The sequence below is a fragment of the Budorcas taxicolor genome, chromosome 8, assembly GCF_023091745.1.
Source record: "Budorcas taxicolor isolate Tak-1 chromosome 8, Takin1.1, whole genome shotgun sequence".
Taxonomy (NCBI): Eukaryota; Metazoa; Chordata; class Mammalia; order Artiodactyla; family Bovidae; genus Budorcas; species Budorcas taxicolor.
This window is the reverse complement of record NC_068917.1, coordinates 10,193,205-10,214,096: the sequence shown is the minus strand read 5'-3', so window position 1 is coordinate 10,214,096 and position 20,892 is coordinate 10,193,205. Positions and strand designations below refer to the sequence as shown.

Genomic DNA, 20,892 nt, shown 5'->3' with positions numbered 1-20,892 from the left:
ATGTCCGACTCTTTGCGACCCCATGGACATTAAGCTTCCCTGTCCATTATCAGCTCCCGGAGCTTGCTCAAACTCATGTCCATTGAGTCAGTGATGCCATTCAACCATCTCATTCTCTGTCATCCCCTTCTCCTCCTGCCCTCAATGTTTCCCAGTATCTTTCCCAGTCAGTTCTTTGCATCAGGTGGCCAAAGTATTGGAGTTTCAGCTTCAACATGAGTCCTTCCAAAGAATATTCAGGACTGATTTCCTGTAGGATGGACTGGTTGGATCTCCTTGCAGTCCAAGGGACTCTCAAGAGTCTTCTCCAACACCGCAGTTCAAAAGCATCAGTTCTTGGTGCTCAGCTTTCTTTATAGTCCAACTCTTACATCCATATATGACTACCGGAAAAACCATAGCGGTTACTAGATGGACCTTTGTCAGCAAAATAACAGAAGACTTTTGTCTGCTTTTTAATATGTTGTCTAGATTGGTCATAGCTTTTCTTCCAAGGAGCAATCATTTTTAAATTTCCTGACTGAAGTCACCACCTGCAGTGATTTTTGGAGCCCCCTAAAATAGAGTCTCTCAGTTTCCATTATCTCTTATAGGAGGATGATGGGAGAGCATGAATGACTGTTATGCTCCAGGACAATAAAACTAGAGTGGAGTAAGCTTGAAGGAAGAGAGAGTTAACAGAATATGTGATGAGTCTGATATGGAAACACAGTTTAGACATTTCAGAACTTGTGGATAATCTGATGATACATATGGAAGAAACTATATGAAACACATAAAACAATTATCCACCTCAGGAACATGTTTTGCAGAAAAGAAACAGGGATCATAGTATATTATATGGTTAGTTGGGATACTATTTACCTTGTCATAATAATGTAAAACTGGAGACTTCCCTGGTGGTCGAGTGGCTAAGACTCCATGTTCCCACTACAGGGGCCCCAGGTTTGATACCTAGTCAGGGAACTAGGTCCCACATTGCTGTTCAGTTGTCCAGTCATGTCTGATTCTTTGTGACTCGATGAACTGCAGCATGCCATGCCTCTTTGTCCCTCACCATCTCACAAAGTTTGCCCAAGTTTGTGTCCATTGCATCAGAGATACCATCCAGCTATCTCATCCTCTGACACCCTCTTGTCCTTCTGCCCTCAATCTTTCCCAGCATCAGGGACTTTTCCAATGAGTCAGCTGCTCATATCAAATGAACAAACTACTGGAGTTTCGACTTTATCATCAGTCCTTCCAACTAGCATTCAGGGTGGATTTCCCTTAAGATTGGTTTGATCTCTTTGCTGCCCAAGAGACTCTCAGGCGTCTTCTCCAGCACCACAGTTTGAAGGCATCAGTTCTTCAGCTCTCTGCCTTCTTTACAGTCCAGCTCTCACAACTGATTGAGAGACTCAATTATGTTTATGTGAAAATAAACTAACAAAAGAAATTTTTGGTTAGATATCAGTTTTGGTGATTTTATATGACTAGCTTAGACAAGATGAACTGAATTATTTTAACTCCTATCACACAGTATTTCAGTGTTTTTTGTTTATATAGCGATCAAGCCTAATAACAAGGCTTATATAATATCAAGCCTAATAACAAATTTTGTAGCCAGATAATGAAATGCTTTGAATTCTTTTTTTAAAATGACATATCAGATGCATGGAATTATTTGAAAATATTTTCGATAAGCATCCAATCAGCCCTTCTGTTTTAATCTCTCTTTCAGGCCCTGCAGTTAACGTCACATGCAACATATTCATAAACAGCTTTGGTTCTATTGCTGAGACAACCATGGTAGGTAGGCCTGTTGACTTTATAACGAATTGCACACTGGAGTAATTTGTAATAATGTTCATGTCAATTTTTTCTGCTAATATTATGTAATTTAAAGCTAAAATTCATATAATGAAATTTTAAAGGATACAATTGATTCTATAATTAATTTACAATCAAGGCAGGTAATAATGTTTCATTTAGAGATGATATATTAGAGAATAAATGTAAGTGAAAACACGATTGATCTCTCCCATTTCAGTAACTATTAGATCTCACATTAAAACTAAAATTAAAAACAAAACTAAAATTTTACCATATGAATTATTCATTTGCAATGCTGTTTAATCAGCAGAAATAAGCATAGGAGTAAATAATGTCATGTTTAATTATTCTGTATACTTAAGTGTGCTTATAATGTTATTTTAAGTATTTTGATTACTTTTCCAAATGAATATGGTATCTGCTTAAATGTCATAAATATTTTGCAAATTGTGGTGTGTGCTTTAATTTAACTAAACTCACTGAACTGAGACTTCATTACTGCTTGATTGAGAACTTAATCAAGTTATTAAAGCCCAACAGATTATCATTCCAAGCCCAGCTTATTCTGATTTGGATTTTAAAACTTTTTGTAAAGATCATGGTGTATCTTTTCTTTGTCCTATAGTTTTCATTGTGCATTTTAGGGAAAATGAAAATGCAGAGATAGACTCATGAACCACTGAATATCTGTTAAGATTATCAGGGACATTTTTAAAAATTGAAACAATGTATTGTGCTTCTTAATTTACCTAGTTATACTTCATTCCTAAATTTAGCAAATATAATCCAAATTAATTTTCAGAGTTGCTTTTAGCTAAAGTATGATATGAAGAACTTAAAGATTTATTAGCTAAAACCATTATTAAGAGAATTATTCTTATTTTACGTGTATCAGAATGACTTGATAGCAAATTTTCTAAGGAAAAATAATCTAATATGTAAATTATTTTATGGGGAGCTGTGTGGAGTTGTGTGTGTGGACATGTGTGTATATATGTGTATATAGAAGATCTTTCTCAATAGGAAGAGATTTTATTCAGGCACCACTTTTAAAAATGCTGTTTTGCTCATGTATACATTTAGTCATTTAGCACCATCTCTGTGGTTCTATTAAAACTCAATACAGTGTAATTACAATAAAAGCATCACTGGAAAAGAACTGAATTCATTTTGGGGAAATTGCATAGAATTATCTTCATTGGACTATATAAGTTAACTCTTAGGTATGTACATATGTGTAAACACAGAGAAAATTATACTATTTGCTTGTAAAAGCATACTGTGATTCTGGTGTTATTTTGACCCTGAAGTCACTATAATCCTGTTTCAGAAGTTGACCTATTATGGATTCTTATTGAATGTGTGGCCCTGATTTATAATCCTGTATTTGTCCATACCCAGTTCAAATCATATTCATAGATAAAGGAAACTCTACTGATTTTTTTTTCTAACTAGACTTTCCAAATTATATTTCTAGCCCTGGAAACTTTCTCTTTTTAATTGCTATTATCCAACACTGTGTCATCCTGAAAGCTTGGACATATGTTTATACTTTATCTTTTGCAAGATCACTTCAGCAAAACAGTTTCAACAGCAATAGTTGGAAAGGTTGCTAGCCTGACTTGTGGGATGGAGTAAGGGATTTGGAAAAAAGAGAGAACATGGCCAGATTTCCTCATTAAAACCTCAAAAACTGTCATGTTCCTGAAGGTCTCTGCTTTTTATGACATAATTCATCAGTCTACCACCAAGTGGTTATAACACAAACTGCATAGGATGACTGTACCTGCTAAATTTCTTACCCTTAATAATTTTAGACAGATTTCTTTGCCGAATACTACTATACCCAAAGCTTTAAAAATATTACAAATACACCTTCTTAGGGACACTCAGTTTTATTTCCCTTCTCCAGTGTAGAAATCCTGTCCATTCCTTCATCTTCTATCATAATGTATCACTTTCAAATTATTTTTAGCATCTATCATCTTCCTCTTCAGTTATGAGCAGCATCAGTGAATACTAGTGAAACATCCTAGAGGTAAAATATTATAAAATTAACTAAGTCCACCTTAGTATCTTTCCCTTTAGTCTCCAAGACCCCTAAATCATGTGACATTATTTTTATCCACATAATCAGATTCAGTACTTTAAAAAAAATTAATGGTATTAAATATAGTATCTGAAAAATGGTGTCTGTCTATACAGGCATAGAAAGAAATTAGAACTTGTTGTTATATCTTTTACTTTAAAATCATAAACTATTTTGCTACCCCTAATTACTTTGATGTATTAATTGCATCATTTCCAACATCGCTGATTTGCAACTAAACTTTATTCCATTGCTTTACTAGCGATAATATTAAGTTAACTTATTTTTACTCGTTCATCCAGTTTTACTCAACATTCACATTTTTTTTATACAAATGTACTTTCCTTTTGTTCTTACAGTAAATAACTGAATTCAACTAAGACAGTATATTACATTCAGAGGATGGAATTTCAAATGACCTATAATCGTTAATGGATATCTTTGCATCTGAGAATTCATATCTAAAATAAAACTAAATAATTCTCCCAATCTTTATGTCTTTGCTTAACGAAGACCTTAACCATGCTCAGTGTTTTCACCAACCAACTAGATGAAGCTCCCTTCTCTGATCTAGTCTCTAACCTGTTGTATCTCTTCCCATTTAAGAATAAACATTAGTCCATTTGAGGTAATGATTTGATTTTTGAGAAAATTTCTCTAGCTGATATTCTGTTTATTTAGCCTTTTTTTTTTTTTTTTGGAAAATTAAGTTAATTCGAATCTTTAACTTATTTTGCATCTACTTCTTGCCCCAACTTCGTTTTTCTTAGTATTTATGTGCATTTCTTCCCAATAGCATAAGTTCAAACTTCTTTTTAACTGTGAAACTCATCCTTTCCCAATGTTGATTGGTCTGAATAATGCATTACCAATCATTCTCACTTGAGTACAATTTTATTATTCTTGAGATAGATTCACTGAAATTTTTCCATGTATGTAGTGGAAATACTGAAGTTCCTTATTTCCCTTCTGTTAGAGTCAGATGGACTTCCCTAGTGGCTCGGCTGGTAAAGAGTCCACCTGCAATATGGGAGACCTGGGTTCGATCCCTGGGTTGGGAAGATCCCTGGAGAAGGGAAAGGCTACCCACTCCAGTATTCTGGCCTGGAGAATTCCATGGACTGTATAGTTCATGGGTCGCAGAGTCGGACACGACTGAGGAACTTTCACTTTTTCAGAGTCAGATGTCATTATATATAATGAGATTCTCTAAGGATTTGTTCAGCCTCTATTCTACCAAATTCACTTTCTTCTTCAGCAGGTAATGACTTAACAATTGTCAGAAACCATAGTTCTTAAAAAAGATTAAATTAAAAATATAACTTGCTTACTATCATGAGTCACCCTTCCATTTTACAGCATGGCCTTGGTGAGAGAGGTGCATTTATCCTGTCTTTTAAAATGGTGGTGACAAGAGGGGCTCATAATTGTTTTTTTTTTTTCAATTCCCCAAATAATAATTTATTCTGTATTTATAGTAATTGTTTTTATTGTTATGATGAGGTGAAGCTTAACATCTTTGCATTAAGTGCATGTTGGTAAGCACATTCCTGTAAACCTGTGATGAGTTGTGCATACGGATTATATGCCAGAATGACAGCATTTGTAAGTTGGGCTTTTTTAAAAAAAGCATGCCTCACATATACCTCTGCAGCAGTTTGGGTGTGTATATAGCATAGTATTTCAAAGTTGATATATTGGCATAACCGCCTATCTTCAGCAAACAGATGGCTCTCCATCTTGCCACACATATGTTGGAGAGAGAATTGCTCTGCTATGTGCCTTAAGTCCATATTTACTCAGTGAACTGTGGCTTTTCACCAGGCCCATAGAATAAATTAACTTTACAAAATAAAAACAAAAAGGGTGAGGTGTTTGGTATAATGCTTTTTCAGATGCCTGTCTGTAGAGACGTATAGTGGGACTGGGTGAAAGCGTCTGATGGTCTGCTGTGATCTCACCGAATGGTCGGACTGTACGCCTTTTCCATTTTCCACACAAATTATAGGTTCACATTTTAGTTGCAATAGTAATTATGCAGATGTAGGTGTTACTTCAAATCACTGGATCATTAGATTCCTCAGAGAAATCTAAGCTAATATTGCATAAAAAATTGATAGTGTCATTTACGTGTTCTTAATGGAATCTTTAAAACTCCTACACTGTCTTTTTTCCTAAGTGTATTTTTATCAAATAAAGTTATGCACTTTTTGCATAGCTATTAATAACATAATAATGCTCATGCAACTGTCACCATCTTAAGAAACTAAACATTACAAACACAAATTGAAATTGACTATGAACTCTTGCCCAGAGTGCATTTCTCTACCTTCCCAAAGAAAGCTTTGTTCCTGAATTTAATATTAAATTCATTCTGCATGACTGAAAATGTCAATAGGATTGCCATACTGTAATACTCACATATAACTTCATTTTTTTGGTTCAAATGTATATTTTTTGAGATAATCCTTGTTTTTAGGCTTATACTACTATATTCACTTTCATCTGAGCAAATATTCCAATCTGTTTTACATTTGTTGGACTTTTTGATTGTTTGTAATGTTTTGCCTCTATAAAAAACTGTGCCTTCAAAATTATTGCACGTTATCTTCCAATATACATATGTAGGATATTCTGTAGGGTATGTGTGAGTGGTGTATGTGAGTGTGTGTGCACTCAGTCACTCAGTCAGGTCCAACTCTTTGTGACCCCATGGACTGTAGCCTGCCAGGCGCCTCTGTATATGGGATTTCCCAGGCAAGAATACTGGAGTGTGTTGCCATTTCCTTCTCCAGGGGATCTTCCCCACCCAGGGATTGAACCCGTGTCTCCTGCATTGGCAGGTGGATTCTTTACCACTGAGCCACCTGGGAAGCCCTCTTCTGCAACGTATATACCCAGAATTGGAATAATTTGGCCCAAGTTGATATTCTTAGGAGTAAAATCACTTGGTTTAGACAGTGCTTTCCAAAGCGGCCAGTCTGAAACACCTACTACCAGACTTATGAGATTTCCTGTTTTAAGTTTCCCACAGCTAGTATTTACCCACTTGGGATTTAATTGTTTCTTATCATATACTTCTTTGATTACGAGTGAGATTATGCATTTTTCTTGAGTGTTTTGGAGTCACTTTGGTGTTCTTTGTGCAAAATGCCTCTATGCATTGTTTCTCAATTTATATTTGTTTGCTTTTATTGTATACACATGAATGTAACCTCCAGCCCACCCACACACGTACACGCATTATTCCAAAGGTGAATACTTTGTCAGTTGCATACATATAAATACCAGTTCTGCTCTTTTCAATGTGTTTATGATGTCTTTGGATGTATAAATAATCTTAATTTTTGTTTACAAAATGTAACCTTGTTTTACTTACTGACTTGTGTTTCTTTGTCTTAACAAATTCTTCTCTCACCTAAGCTCACAGAGATATCTTCTTATATTTTCTCCTAAAAAGGCTTTTGCTTTTCCTATGTAGGTTTGAATTCACTTGGAATTTTGTGCAGTTCTATGTGTGTGTATGATGTGCAGGAAGCATTAATTTTCATTTACTTCACAATTGAGTAATTATTTCCAATAATCCATAACTATACCTCTGTCATGTATGTTCCTAAATTGAATGAGTCTGTTTCAAAGTTCTCAGTTCTGTGCCAGTGATCAATTTGTCTATGCTTATCAGTGTCATATTGTTTTCATTTTATATAGCATTAAATTAGACTTGATATTTAATACCTCCTAAACACACCTTTTATTTGTACATCTTCCCTTCCAGGCTTTATGCTTTAAATCTCACTTCATTTTGCTCTCCTTCTCCTTTTCCTACTCATCCTCTCTCCATTTTTCCTCTTATCTTACTGTACTAATTCATAACTTACATATGATGCTAAAAAAAATGGATGGAGATTAGACACCTTTGTCTTGTTTCTGATACCAGTTAGTTTGCATGCAACATTTCACAATGAAGAATAGTATTAATTTTAGGTTTCTCCTAAATGAGCTTTATCACATTGAGGAAGTTTTTTCCCATTCCTTGGATGCTGAGGTTTTTTTCTTTAACTGTGAAGAAGCACTGAATTTTCTTCAGTACTACCTCAGCATTCATTTTTAAATGATTGCCTTCTCTCTTTTATTCTGTTAATATTATAGAATATATACAAATAAATTAATTGATTTTCAAACAGTATATCATCTTGTACTCCTTGGTTAAGTCCTACTTGATCACAATTGATTGTCCTTTTGTATATTGCTGGATTTAATTTTCTAACATCTGGTTTAAGATATTGAACTATGAATTTCTTTTTTCTACAGTGCCAAGAGAACAGTGTGGTAAAAATATTATGCTGTATTTCAGACAATTAGGAAGTGTTCCTTCTTCTACTCTCTGAAATAGTTTGTGTAAAACCAGTGTTATTTCTTCTAGAAGTATTTAGTAAAATTCACCAATAATGCTTTCTGGGTCAGTCATTTTATTTGTTGAAAGATTTTAAATGATAGATTTCATTCTTTGAACAAATATTGGACTATTTAGTTTTTCTATTGCATACAGTTTGAAAAAGTCTTGTTTTCCGAAGAATTTGTCCATTTCTTTACATCTTTCAAATTATTGACATAAACTTATTTACTACCTCAATCCTTTACAATCCTTTCATCTGAGGAATATTTTTACTGCCTTCATTTTCATTCCTCTTAATGATAATTTGGTTTTAGCTCCTTTTTCTTCATAAACTCACACATGGATTTTTATTCTGCAAGGCAAAGAATGCTCAAACTATCCCACAATTGCACTCATCTCACACGCTAGTGAAGTAATGCTCAAAATTCTCCAAGCCAGGCTTCAGCAATACATGAACTGTGAACTTCCAGATGTTCAAGCTGGTTTTAGAAAAGGCAGAGGAACCAGAGATCAAATTGCCAACATCCACTGCATCATGGAAAAAGCAAGAGAGTTCCAGAAAAACATCCATTTCTGCTTTATTGACTATGCCAAAGCCTTTGACTGTGTGGATCACAATAAACTGTAGAAAATTCTGAAAGAGATGACAATACCAGACCACCTGACCTGCCTCTTGAGAAACCTGTATGCAAGTCAGGAAGCAACAGAACTGGACATGGAACAACAGACTGGTTCCAAACAGGAAAAGGAGTACATCAAGGCTGTATATTGTCACCCTGCTTATATAACTTATATGCAGAGTACATCATGAGAAACGCTGGGCTGGAAGAAGCACAAGCTGGAATCAAGATTGCTGGGAGAAATATCGATAACCTCAGATATGCAGATGACACCACCCTTATGGCAGAAAGTGAAGAAGAACTAAAGAGCCTCTTGATGAAAGTGAAAGAGGAGAGTGAAAAAGTTGGCTTAAAGCTCAACATTCAGAAAACTAAGATCATGGCATCCAGTCCCATCACTTCATGGCAAGTAGATGGGGAAACAGTGGCTGACATTATTATTTTGGGCTCCCAAATCACTGAAGATGGTGATTGCAGCCATGAAATTAAAAGACGCTTACTCATTCGAAGGAAAGTTATGACCAACCTAGACAGCATATTAAAAAGCAGAGACATTACTCTGCCAACAAAGGTCCATCTAGTCAAGGCTATGGTTTTTCCAGTGGTCATGTATGGATGTGAGAGAAAGCTGAGCACCAAAGAATTGAAGCTTTTGAACTGTGGTGTTGGAGAATACTCTTGAGAGTCCTTTGGACTGCAGGAAGATCCAACCAGTCCATCCTAAAGGAGATCAGTCCTGGGTGTTCATTGGAAGGATTGATGTTGAAGCTGAAACTCCAATACTTTGGCCACCTGATGGGAAGAGCTGACCCATTTGAAAAGACCCTGAAGCTGGGAAAGATTGAGGGCAGGAGGAGAAAGGGACGACAGAGGATGAGATGGTTGCATGGCATCACCAACTCAATGGACAAAAGTTTGGGTAAACTCCAGCAGTTGGTGATGGACAGGAAGGCCTGGTGTGCTGCAGTTCATGGAGTTGCAAAGAGTCAGACACTACTGAGCAACTGAACTGAACTGAAGGAATTTTCACTGCTTTCTGAATCTATGATTAATGTTAATTTTCTGAGAATGCTGCTGCTAAAGTTGCTTCAGTCGTGTCCGACTCTGTGAGACCCCATAGACGGCAGCCTACCAGGTCCCTCGTCCCTGGGATTTTCCAGGGAAGAACACTGGAGTGGGTTGCCATTTCCTTCTCCAATGCATGAAAGTGAAAAGTGAAAGTAAGTCCCTCAGTCATGTCCAACTCTTAGTGACCCCATGGACTGCAGCCTACCAGGTATGCTCCTCCCTTGGGATTTTTCAGGCAAGAATACTGGAGTGGGGTGCCATTGCCTTCTAAGAATAATACTACTCAAATTTCATTCCTTCCTTTGTTCTTTCTGTGAAATCGATTACATTGGATATTCTATTCCTCATTCTTTCCATCAGAGTTTCTCTTTTTATTTCTGTGCTGCATATTTCCTGTCTTTAAAGATTATAATTACTAAATACATTACAGGGAATTCATGAGTCCCAAATAAGCTGTAATTTCATATCAATCCATTTCAGATTCCTTCAGTACAAATAACTCAACAACTTACACAAAGAAAATATATTCACACACTACAATATGATTGTTTTTAATGCTACTTTGTCTCTGTTAGAGAGTCATTTAACTCCTTGTACTGATTTATCAAATTGACTTCATTGACATCCTGTGTTTTATCCACTTTACTTTTATGTTTTATTCATCTTTTCCTTTTTAATATTTTGTTTAAATCTATGGGCATTAAAATTTTTTGTTGTTGATTATAGGCTATAGGAGCACAGTCCACTCTGATAAATTAATAATTATATCATTAATAACTAGATTAATCTTAGCACAAAGTAGCTCTTAAATATATTTTTGAATATATATGTACACATATAAATGTCTTTGGGGTTTTACAGGCAAGAAACTAAATGGATAGCCATTCCCTTCTCCAGGGGATCGAATCCAAGCCTCCTGCTTTGCAGGCTGACTCTTTGCCATCTCAGCCACCAGTGAAGCCCCATAGATATGTGTGTGTGTGTGTGTATAAATATATATATATATATATGTATGTAGCCTATATATGTGTATACACATATATAGGCTAACCAGAAGTATTGTTTCTAAAAAGAGAACTCTGCTATTGTGTACTTAACACAAGTGAATAAATTATTATTTTTTCCCTGTTTTGCAGTATGACCTGTTTTTATAGTCTGAGTCCTAGTCACCGTCTTAAATTGGTGCTAAAGTTTCTAAAACAGAAGCTAAGTAACTATTGTACACAATGCTGGCTCTTACTGCCCAAATGAACTTGATGTTTTAATTCACATCTTCCCATGGAATTTTATAATCTTTTCTCAAAATGTATTTTTTTAGCTGTATTGATAGATAAATTCATTAAGAATGCTAAAATACAGTGTGAGAAGTGAAGGGTTAATGCAGCCACAGTAGGGAAAGTGGAGATGTGCTGCTTGCAAACAGCATGTTCTGCCAAGGAGACGGACACAGCCTTGAGATTAATGGTCGCTTGCAAATAAGGGAACATTCCCTTCTTGTGATAAGGGCTCTGGACAGACTCTGCAGTAAGCCGGAATTTCACTCCCTTTTGCTGTACGATAACATTTATGCACATGCGCTGTACTGAACAAATTTGGTCATACAGTCTGGCATTCTGCCCAGGGGGGCTATATAAAAATAAACTGTGAGCTTGCTTGCTGGCGCAGTTCTTGTCCCTCTGGCCAGAGTGTAGGTCTCTTGTGTGCGTCTTGTATGTCTTGTATGTTCTGTGTCATTTCACTCGTAGTAACCAACAGAGAAGTTCTCTATGATAAGAAATAAGAGCTATTAAACAGTGCTTATGGTAATTCAAGAGTAATGTTTAAAAATAAAAAGTATGGGGATGCAATTATTTCAGGTATCAACTATGTTTCACAGTAATGTTTTCTTCGTGACACTAGGAATGAAGTGTGTATAATTTGAAAAGTCCATTTTTTCCTGTTTTTTTTTTTTTTTTGGTAACCTTTCCCCAAATGAGTCAAGGGTCCTCTAATTTTTTTGCCAAACAATTCAGTTATTGTAAAAGAAGTTATTTAATGAGTGCCATAATAGTGTTCAGTGACTAGTTCTGTCTCATTCATATCTATAAATTTAATAATCTGAATATAACATATAATTAGACAAATGCTATTTCACTTACTTTAAGCATAACCTGAAAGCATCCTGCTATCTTTTCCACAATGTGTCTGTTAATATCTTATCCTCACTGCCTTTTTTTTCTTACTTTGAGAGATGGGTAAAGCCTCAACAGATACAGCAGTGATATTGGTCTGAAAGATTTTTAATTTCAAGCATGAGTAACCAGTGACTGGCAGCATGAATGTGTTCTGAACTCTCATTTATAAGCATGAATCAGAAACAGGCAATATTTATGGGAGAGGTTGCAGAAAGATAAGGTATCATGAAGGTCACACATCCTGGTGACCCCATAGAAATAGGAATAAATCTCTGCCTAGTGTAGTCATCTGCAAACCATCCTTATAATTACTGTATCCCCCAAAAAGACAGTGTACAAATCCTATTCACCCAGGTAAATTTTTCTTATAAAGAATATCCCAAAGAATACAATTGTCCAGTTGTGCCACAGTATTGTTAAAAGAAACACAAAGTTTGAAAGCATATTTTCAATTCTGTGGGGGGAAGTGCCAAAGAGAAACTGATGCAAGAAAACAGAAAGAGTACTCTCTTCAGAGCAGGGAGTTGTCGGGCACATAATTCTGTAATTTCTCTCCTTCCTTTGAACATGTGTTCTTGTATTAATAGTTTCCTTTTACTGTGGTGGAGTAGACTGAAAGATTAATTATATTTTGTTTTGAAATATTTGGGTTGGGAAAAATGAAGAAGATTATAGGGGTAAATGCAGTATCAAAGACATATGTCACTTAATTTAACTCCGCTCTCTCTGCCTTCAGTTCAGTTCAGTTCAGTCGCTCAGTCGTGTCTGACTTTTTGCAACCCCATGAATCACAGCACGCCAGGCCTCCCTGTCCATTACCATCTCCCGGAGTTCACTCAGACTCGTGTCCATTGAGTCAGTGATGCCATCTAGCCATCTCATCCTTGGTCGTCCCCTTCTCCTCCTGCCCCCAATCCCTCCCAGCATCAGAGTCTTTTCCAGTGAGTCAACTCTTCGCATGAGGTGGCCAAAGTACTGGAGTTTCAGCTTTAGCATCATTCCTTCCAAAGAAATCGTAGGGCTGATCTCCTTCAGAATGGACTGGTTGGATCTCCTTGCAGTCCAAGGAACTCTCAAGTGTCTTCTCCAACACCACAGTTCAAAAGCATCAATTCTTCGGCGCTCAGCCTTCTTCACAGTCCAACTCTCACATCCATACATGACCACTGGAAAAACCATAGCCTTGACTAGATGGACCTTAGTCGGCAAAGTAATGTCTCTGCTTTTGAATATGCTATCTAGGTTGGTCATAACTTTCCTTCCAAGGAGTAAGCGTCTTTTAAGTTCATGGCTGCAGTCACCATCTGCAGTGATTTTGGAGCCCCCCAAAATAAAGTCAACCACTGTTTCTACTGTTTCTCCATCTATTTCCCATGGAGTGGTGGGACCAGATGCCATGATCTTCGTTTTCTGAATGTTGAGCTTTAAGCCAACTTTTTCACTCTCCTCTTTTACTTTCATCAAGAGGCTTTTGATGAAAGTAACTGTAGTGGGAAGTGACTGTTATTTGCACATGGTCCTCTCTAGTGGAGGACATTCTATAAAATGAATGTCTATAATTCTATAGAATTTACTGTCACAAGATCAATTAAGCACTTTTGTTGGCCACCTAACAAGACATAGAAATGATCCGAGTTCAAGAACAGTTCACAACAATGGTGTTCCTCTTCATGGCATTTATATTAAGAGGTTTAATGAACAAAATTGATCTTACAACATATAGCAACACTAAATAGATAAAGTGCAGATATTCACAAATCAGTCCTGGGTAGCCATCATCTGTCCAACCTATTCAGTTTTTCTGTAGATGATAATAAAGTCTTATTTTTCACCTTAGGGTAGGGAAGACATTTGGGAGTGCTTGCTTCCTCCTTAAAGTCTTCCAGCCCAACTAGGACTCTTCTTTCCATTCTTTTTTTTCCCCTTTGAATTAGTGAAGAATCCCCCCCCCCCACCTACTTTAGCCTGCTGCTGCTGCTAAGTCACATCAGTCGTGTCCAACTCTGTGCAACCCCATAGACCGTGGCCTACAAGGCTCCTATCCCTGGGATTCTCCAGGCAAGAATAATGGAGTGGGTTGCCATTTCTTTCTCCAGTGCATGAAAGTGAAAAGTGAACGTGAAGTCGTTCAGTCATGTCCGACTCTTCGCAACCCCATGGACTGTAGCCTACCAGGCTCCTCCATTTAGCCTACTGAGCTCTTATCTCCTTCTCTATCCTCTGGACTTGCCTCCATCCCTTTAACGGTGTTAGGCAGTGACATTGTTTCCCTTCCAGACTTCCTCTTCAATTTGGCTTTGAAACTACTATTTTTGACCATTCATACTCCTTCCCTGTGTAGGCTTGTTACACACCAGGGCTCTGGTCCCTCCATTCATCTAAGATTTTGGCAGCTGTCCTCTGTCTCCAGGTCAGCCTTAGTTCTAAGTGGGTGCAGCATCCAACACCTCCATCCCCCAGAACTCATCTTCTGTAAGCATCTTTTTCACTTCCATCACCCACCTCTATGGATACCCAGGAGTTGGTCAAAACTGAAATCTACTTGAAAGTTTGAACAGATTCAGGCATCTCAACCTTTGATGTTAATTTCAAATCTCTTTTTGTCTCTTGTCTTTCAACATCAAATTGCATAAGAACAAAGCACACTCTAGTTATTTTAGGTTGAAATGGATACAGTGCAAAGATGAAAATTCTTGTAAAAGTGTTGGAAGGATTGGTAAAGGCAGCTCCAGGTTGATCATCACTCAGAATTAGCAGTCTCATGGTTATTTAATGAATGGCGCAAAACATCATACACAATGTGGTATGTGTTGCTGCCATGATTCAAAAGGACCCAGGCATATCATACAGCAACTATACTCCAGTAAAAATTAATTTAAAAAGTGGCCCAGGCACATTGTAAAGCAATTGTACTCCAGTAAAAATAAATTTTAAAAACAGTGCAATCAATCAATATTGCTTCTCATTCTTCATGGGAAGGAAACAACTTGTCTTCATTTTTTAAAAAACTAGCTTTTACTGGGGTATAGTTGGTTTACAATGTAATGTTAGTTTCTGCTGCTGCTGCTGCTGCTAAGTTGCTTCAGTCACGTCCGACTCTGTGTGACCCCATATACGGCAGCCCACCAGGCTCCGCCGTCCCTGGGATTCTCCAGGCAAGAACACTGGAGTGGGTTGCCATTTCCTTCTCCAATGCATGAAAGTGAAAAGTGAAAGTGAGGCCGCTGAACAGCAATGCATATACATATACATATATCCTTTCTTTTTTGGATTTATTTCCCATTTAGGTCATCATGTAGTGTCGAGTAGAGTTCCCTGAGCTATACAGTAGCTTCTCATTAGTGATCTATTGTATACATAGTATCAATTATTTATGTATATATGTCAGTCTCAATCTCCCAGTCAATCCCACCGTCTCTCCCTACTTGGTGTTCTTGAATTTGTTCTCTTCATCTGTGTCTCTATTTCTGCTTTGCAAATAAGATCATCTATGCCATTTTTTCTAGACTCCACATATATGTGTTAATGTATGATATTTTTTTTTATCTTTCTGGCTTACTTCACTCTATATGACAGTCTCTGGATTAATCCACATCTCTACAAATGACCAGTATTGTTCCTTTTTATGGCTGAATAATATTCCACTGTCCTTCATTTTTAGAGTTATCCAGTCATACTCTAATCCCTCTATGCCCTAAAACATTGCTGAAGTCTTCTGGGGCCTATCTTCCATTCTCTGGCTCTTCCAAAGGCATCTGCTCTTTTCTACTCACCTATTCTATCAGCATGGTATCTTCAATATCGCAGACCAGTAGCGTGTCTCGTGAAGCTGGAAGATCAATGTTCTCATAGACTTAGTTATGACACAAGGTTGCAGGATTGGATCTATTCTGTTTTTGCAAAGCAGCAAAGATATCTCTACTGGATGCAAGCTGATGCTTCTGATGTTCTCTGCTGTAGAATGTAGAAAAAGTATATCTCATTCATCAATCATAAATCAGGTGCCAGTGAATATAAAATAATTTGGTCCAATAAAGAAATTAAATATAGAACAACAGCTATCATGGAAGGAACAGCTGAATGAAATTAAGATTGTCTATTGTCATTTATCAAGATTTAAGTCTCTTCTCCATAGTCTGAAAGGAAAGTTAGATGGAGATGTGAAGAGAATCACTGCTGTACCATGATACAGACCTTTGAAGGAGTCACTCATTTCTTTGGCTCCCTCAGAAATTCCATGTTGCTTTTCCTTAGCTATACTGAGAAGAAAACAGCTTTAGAAGATTCCGTGTGCATCTTCTCATCTTAATAATTCTTACTTCATAGGTCAAAGAGATTATGTCAGGATTCTGCAGTTGATGCGGTTTTACATACATAAACTCTACAGCCATTCATTTAGGAAACAAAAACATAAAACAAAATGAATTCACAGAATCATTGAAACCAATGTGAGACAAGCTCTCATCAAAATTTAATGACTATCTGACTCTCCCATAACTTGCTACTCTGACCAGCTTACATAGTAATATTTTGTATGTCCAGGCATTGAGTTAACTAAGATCTGTCACCCAGCATTTTCAGAAGCATTGATCCTTGTAGCTCCTGTTTCTCAGCATATATTCATAATATATTGCTTCTGAGTTCTGTAGAAGAAACACAGCATGCATTTGTGATGTACTAAAGGTCCTTCTCCAAGGGACCTTGACTCTGAATTCACTCACGTCTTCTAATTAAATGACATTTGTGTGTCTCAATAACTTGAATAAATTATCTATTTCTCAGCCTTAAAGTTCTTTTGATTAATCAAGGCAAGTTGGATATTCCTTGGTAAGTTACCCATATATCTCAAGCTTATTGTCCTTGTGATCAGCCGTCTACTATCAAAGACCACTGTGATTCACCTGTTCTGAATAGGCACTCCAACTCTGCTCCAGTTATGGGAACTAAGTCTGCTTTGTCTCTGGGGTTAAGTGTAATAAGTAATACTAAGTGATATTTGTCACCCTGGCAACTATCTCACCACTAAACTCTAGGAGCCTTTTCAGTGGCCATATCTTATGACAGCAATAACTTTCAGAGCACACCCATCACAGTGCTTTTTAAAAAGATCCCATTCTGAAGCTGAAGCTCAAATACATTGGCCACTTCATGTGAAGAACTGACTCATTAGAAAATATCCTGATGCTGGGAAAGATTGAAGGCAGGAGGAGAAAGGGATGACAGAGGATGAGATGGTTTGATGGCATCACCAACTTGATGGACATGAGTTTGAGCAAGCTCCGGGAGTTGGAGATGGACAAGGAAGCCTGGCGTGCTGCAGTCCATGGAGTCTCAAAGAGTCAGACATGACTGAGTGACTGAACTAAACTGAACTGAACTGTTCTGAGGGAGGTGGGAGGGGGATTCAACAACGAGAGGGCATATGTATACATATGGCTGATTTATGCTAATGTTTGGCAGAAACCAACACACACACACACACACACACACAAAATAAACTTTCTAAAATATGGGAAAAGACCCTGTTCTGTCACTAATCAGGGTATTTTTCAAGGGTACAGAACTGGCTACATCTCCATTCTTAAGTCTTTAGAGATCTTTGATGATTGACTAACAAATGTGTAGCATACCAGCCTCATTCTGCACACATCCCTGCTGGTTCTAGCTTTTAGTTAACCAACTCAGCAAGCAATTGGAACCACTCCTAACTCCCTGAGCTCTAACACACTAAATCCAGAATCTCAGTAAGTGCACCCAGATCAATAAATTTGACCGATTCTAAAATTTCATTTCACGCTCCATGGTCTAGTACTCTCAGAGTCCATTCCACATATAAATATTTATGCACATATAAATTAGGAGCATCTAGCAGTGCCTTGGGGTGTAAAACTTCTGGAATTGGTAGTAACTGACTGCTTTCTGAGATCTAATCTTAATTATAAGATCAAGGGGGGAATGTTGGATGGTAGAGATAGAGTCCAGTGAGAACAGGCATACCCCTCATCACACTGGCCAGAAGAAGCTTTTTCAAACACATGAGCAGTAGAGTTTTGTTGCTCAGCGTACTTGGAGGTTTCTAAATCCTCCCAACCCATGCATATGCTTGAAGCTTCGCACCTTCTCAGTCAAGGCCCTAACATTAACATCTGTCACTCTGCAAAGAAATGAATCGTGTGTGCTTTCTGGTTTAGTATCCCACGGGCTCATCCTTTCCATCTATTTTTCAGCCATGCACCCCTCACCCATGAAGCTGTAGAAGATAAGATACTCTTTTACTTGCCAGGTTTATGCACAGTAAATGTTTTACCTCAGCAAAAACAGACAAATAATTGAAATCAGCCAGGATTTGGGGTGGGCAGACCCCCAATATAATGCATACAGTAGCAGATAAACTTCTCTGTAGCATTAATGGGAATAACCCTGGCAGACACCACTTACCTAAGTAATCCAGCTTAAAGTTACAAACGATGAGGTGTGGGAACATTGACTGTCCCTGATGGCATGCACTTGGGAAAAAACCAATATTCTTTCAGTGTTCATTTCTTGTTACAAATGAACAATATCAACCTAATTGTGAGACAGTATCAGACAAACTAAAATTGAGGGACATTCTATAAAACCACTGGCCAGTATTCTTCAAAAGTGTCAAGGATATGAAAGCCTGGAAAAGACTGAAGGCCTCTCACAGACTGGAGCTCGTGGATAGCTGAATGCATTGTGGGATCTTGCAATGGATCCTAGGCCAGGGAAAAGCAAGACGTTAGAGGGGGAATTCTCGAAATTTTAAAAAAGGTTTGATAATATGGTATCAAGGGGCTCCCCAGGTGGCACTAGAGGTAAAGAACCAGCCTGCCAGTGCAGAAGCCACAGGAGATGCAGGTTCGATCCCTGGGTTGGGAAGATCCCCTGGAGGAAGGCATGGCAACCCACTCTAGTGTTCTTGCCTGCAGGATCCCATGGACAGAGGAGCCTGGCCGGCTATAGTCCATAACATCGCAAAAGAGTTGGACACTACTGAAGTGACTTAGCACAGCACAGCACAGTATGGTATCAGCATTAATTTTCTGGTTTCAAACACTATATTGTCAGAAGATAATAACATTAGGGGAAGGTGGATCAGAAGTGTACAGGGAACTCTCTACTCTTTATGTAAATCAGCAAGTCTAAAATCAGAAAGGATTTATTTATTCATTTCTGGATTTCCTAAGGAAATGTTTTTATTCAACAACATATATGGAAGTTTGTACAATCCAACAGGTTGTTCTTTCTCACTGCTGTGAAATGAGAAAGATGCAGAAAAACAGGGAAGAGGCAGCAGTGTGGATCTCCGGTCATCTGCCGTCTCTCCTATGTGGCATTGTTCCTTCCCATCAGCTCTGTTCCTTCAGACGGGATTGGGTTTCCTTAGGACTTGGTGTCTTAATAAGAGGATGTCTTCACAGAAATTCTTCTCTAGGAGTTCATGTCCTTCTGGGAAAGCTGATGAATTGGCTCTACGAGCTGTCATTCGTCTGCAGCGATCATGGGGACTTTACAACTTGCAAACAGCTTAAACTGCAAGTCCGAATTCCTGTCTAACGTTTTTTTACTCTTGAAACAGAGAGGAGAAGTCAAACATTTCAAACAGGAGAGAGATATTTTACCTTCTTAAATTTCTGCATCAGTTGAAGCTGTATCTTGCCCTGTAAAAAGCCCAGTGGCTATTAGATTCAAAAGGCAATATATTTTGTAATCCTCTTTCTTTTCTGGAGCTTTGATTTCTTATTGCTTATTAGGGCTAAATTGTTTGCCCTTGACAATTTTTAGTACTACAGTTATTGAGGATTATGTAATAAAACTTAATCCATTCTGACCACGTCAACAGTTGAAGCAATCTTCACTGCTCTTACTTTTCAAATAATATTTCTCAATATATCACATATATATTAAAAACACTGAATGATTTGTCTTAACCTCAAATTATTTAGATATGCTTCTGGTCAATATGAATGCAGATATTGAACCATTGACTCAATTAAAATGTTTCTTAAAATTTTAAAATATTTTCTTCCTATTTTTCCTTTAAAAACAACGCAACAGTTCATTAGCTACATTTTCTGTTTCCCACATGCTGAGATGACAGCATTACCAAACATTCTGCTGCTACAAAATAAAGGTTTTTTATTTCATCCTATAATAACAATTTCCTCCTCATACTTTCAGCCCTCGCATAAGTCTCCAAAACCCTTGAAACTTCTGCTTATTCTCTGGTTTCAAAGTCAATTGCATGTGCTTTACAGTTTTTCTCACCAGAGCACCCATTTCTAGTTACCAAACTGCGAGAAGATCAAACCACTCAATCCCTAAAGGAAATCAACACTGAATATTCACTGGAAGGACTGATGCTGATGCTGACGCTCCAATACTTTGGCTAACTAATGCGAGGATCCGACTCAATGAAACAGACCCCAATGCTGGGAAATATTGAGGGCATGGGGAGAAGGGGATGACAGAGGATGAGATGGTTGGATGGCATCACCGACTCAATGGACATGAATTTGAGCAAACTCTGGGGGATAATGGAGGATAGAGGAGTGTGGTATGCTGCAAAAAGGTGGACATAGCTTAGCAGCTGAACAACAACAGACTCCATTTCATGTACTGCTGCATGGCAAACTCTCCTAAAACTTGGTACAAAAACAATAATTTCATAATTTTGTAGGTCAAAGTTTGGGGCAGTTATTCTGGGCC

At 37.6% G+C, this 20,892-nt stretch overlaps 1 protein-coding gene across 1 annotated transcript in view; it reads left to right on the top strand.

The window, feature by feature from the left end:
* Nucleotides 1-20,892, top strand: part of GLRA3 (glycine receptor alpha 3) — a 181,519-nt gene that overhangs the window by 44,485 nt on the left and 116,142 nt on the right. The window contains 1 exon segment of the mRNA XM_052645083.1: nt 1,724-1,791. Coding sequence (XP_052501043.1) covers nt 1,724-1,791 — 68 coding nt within the window.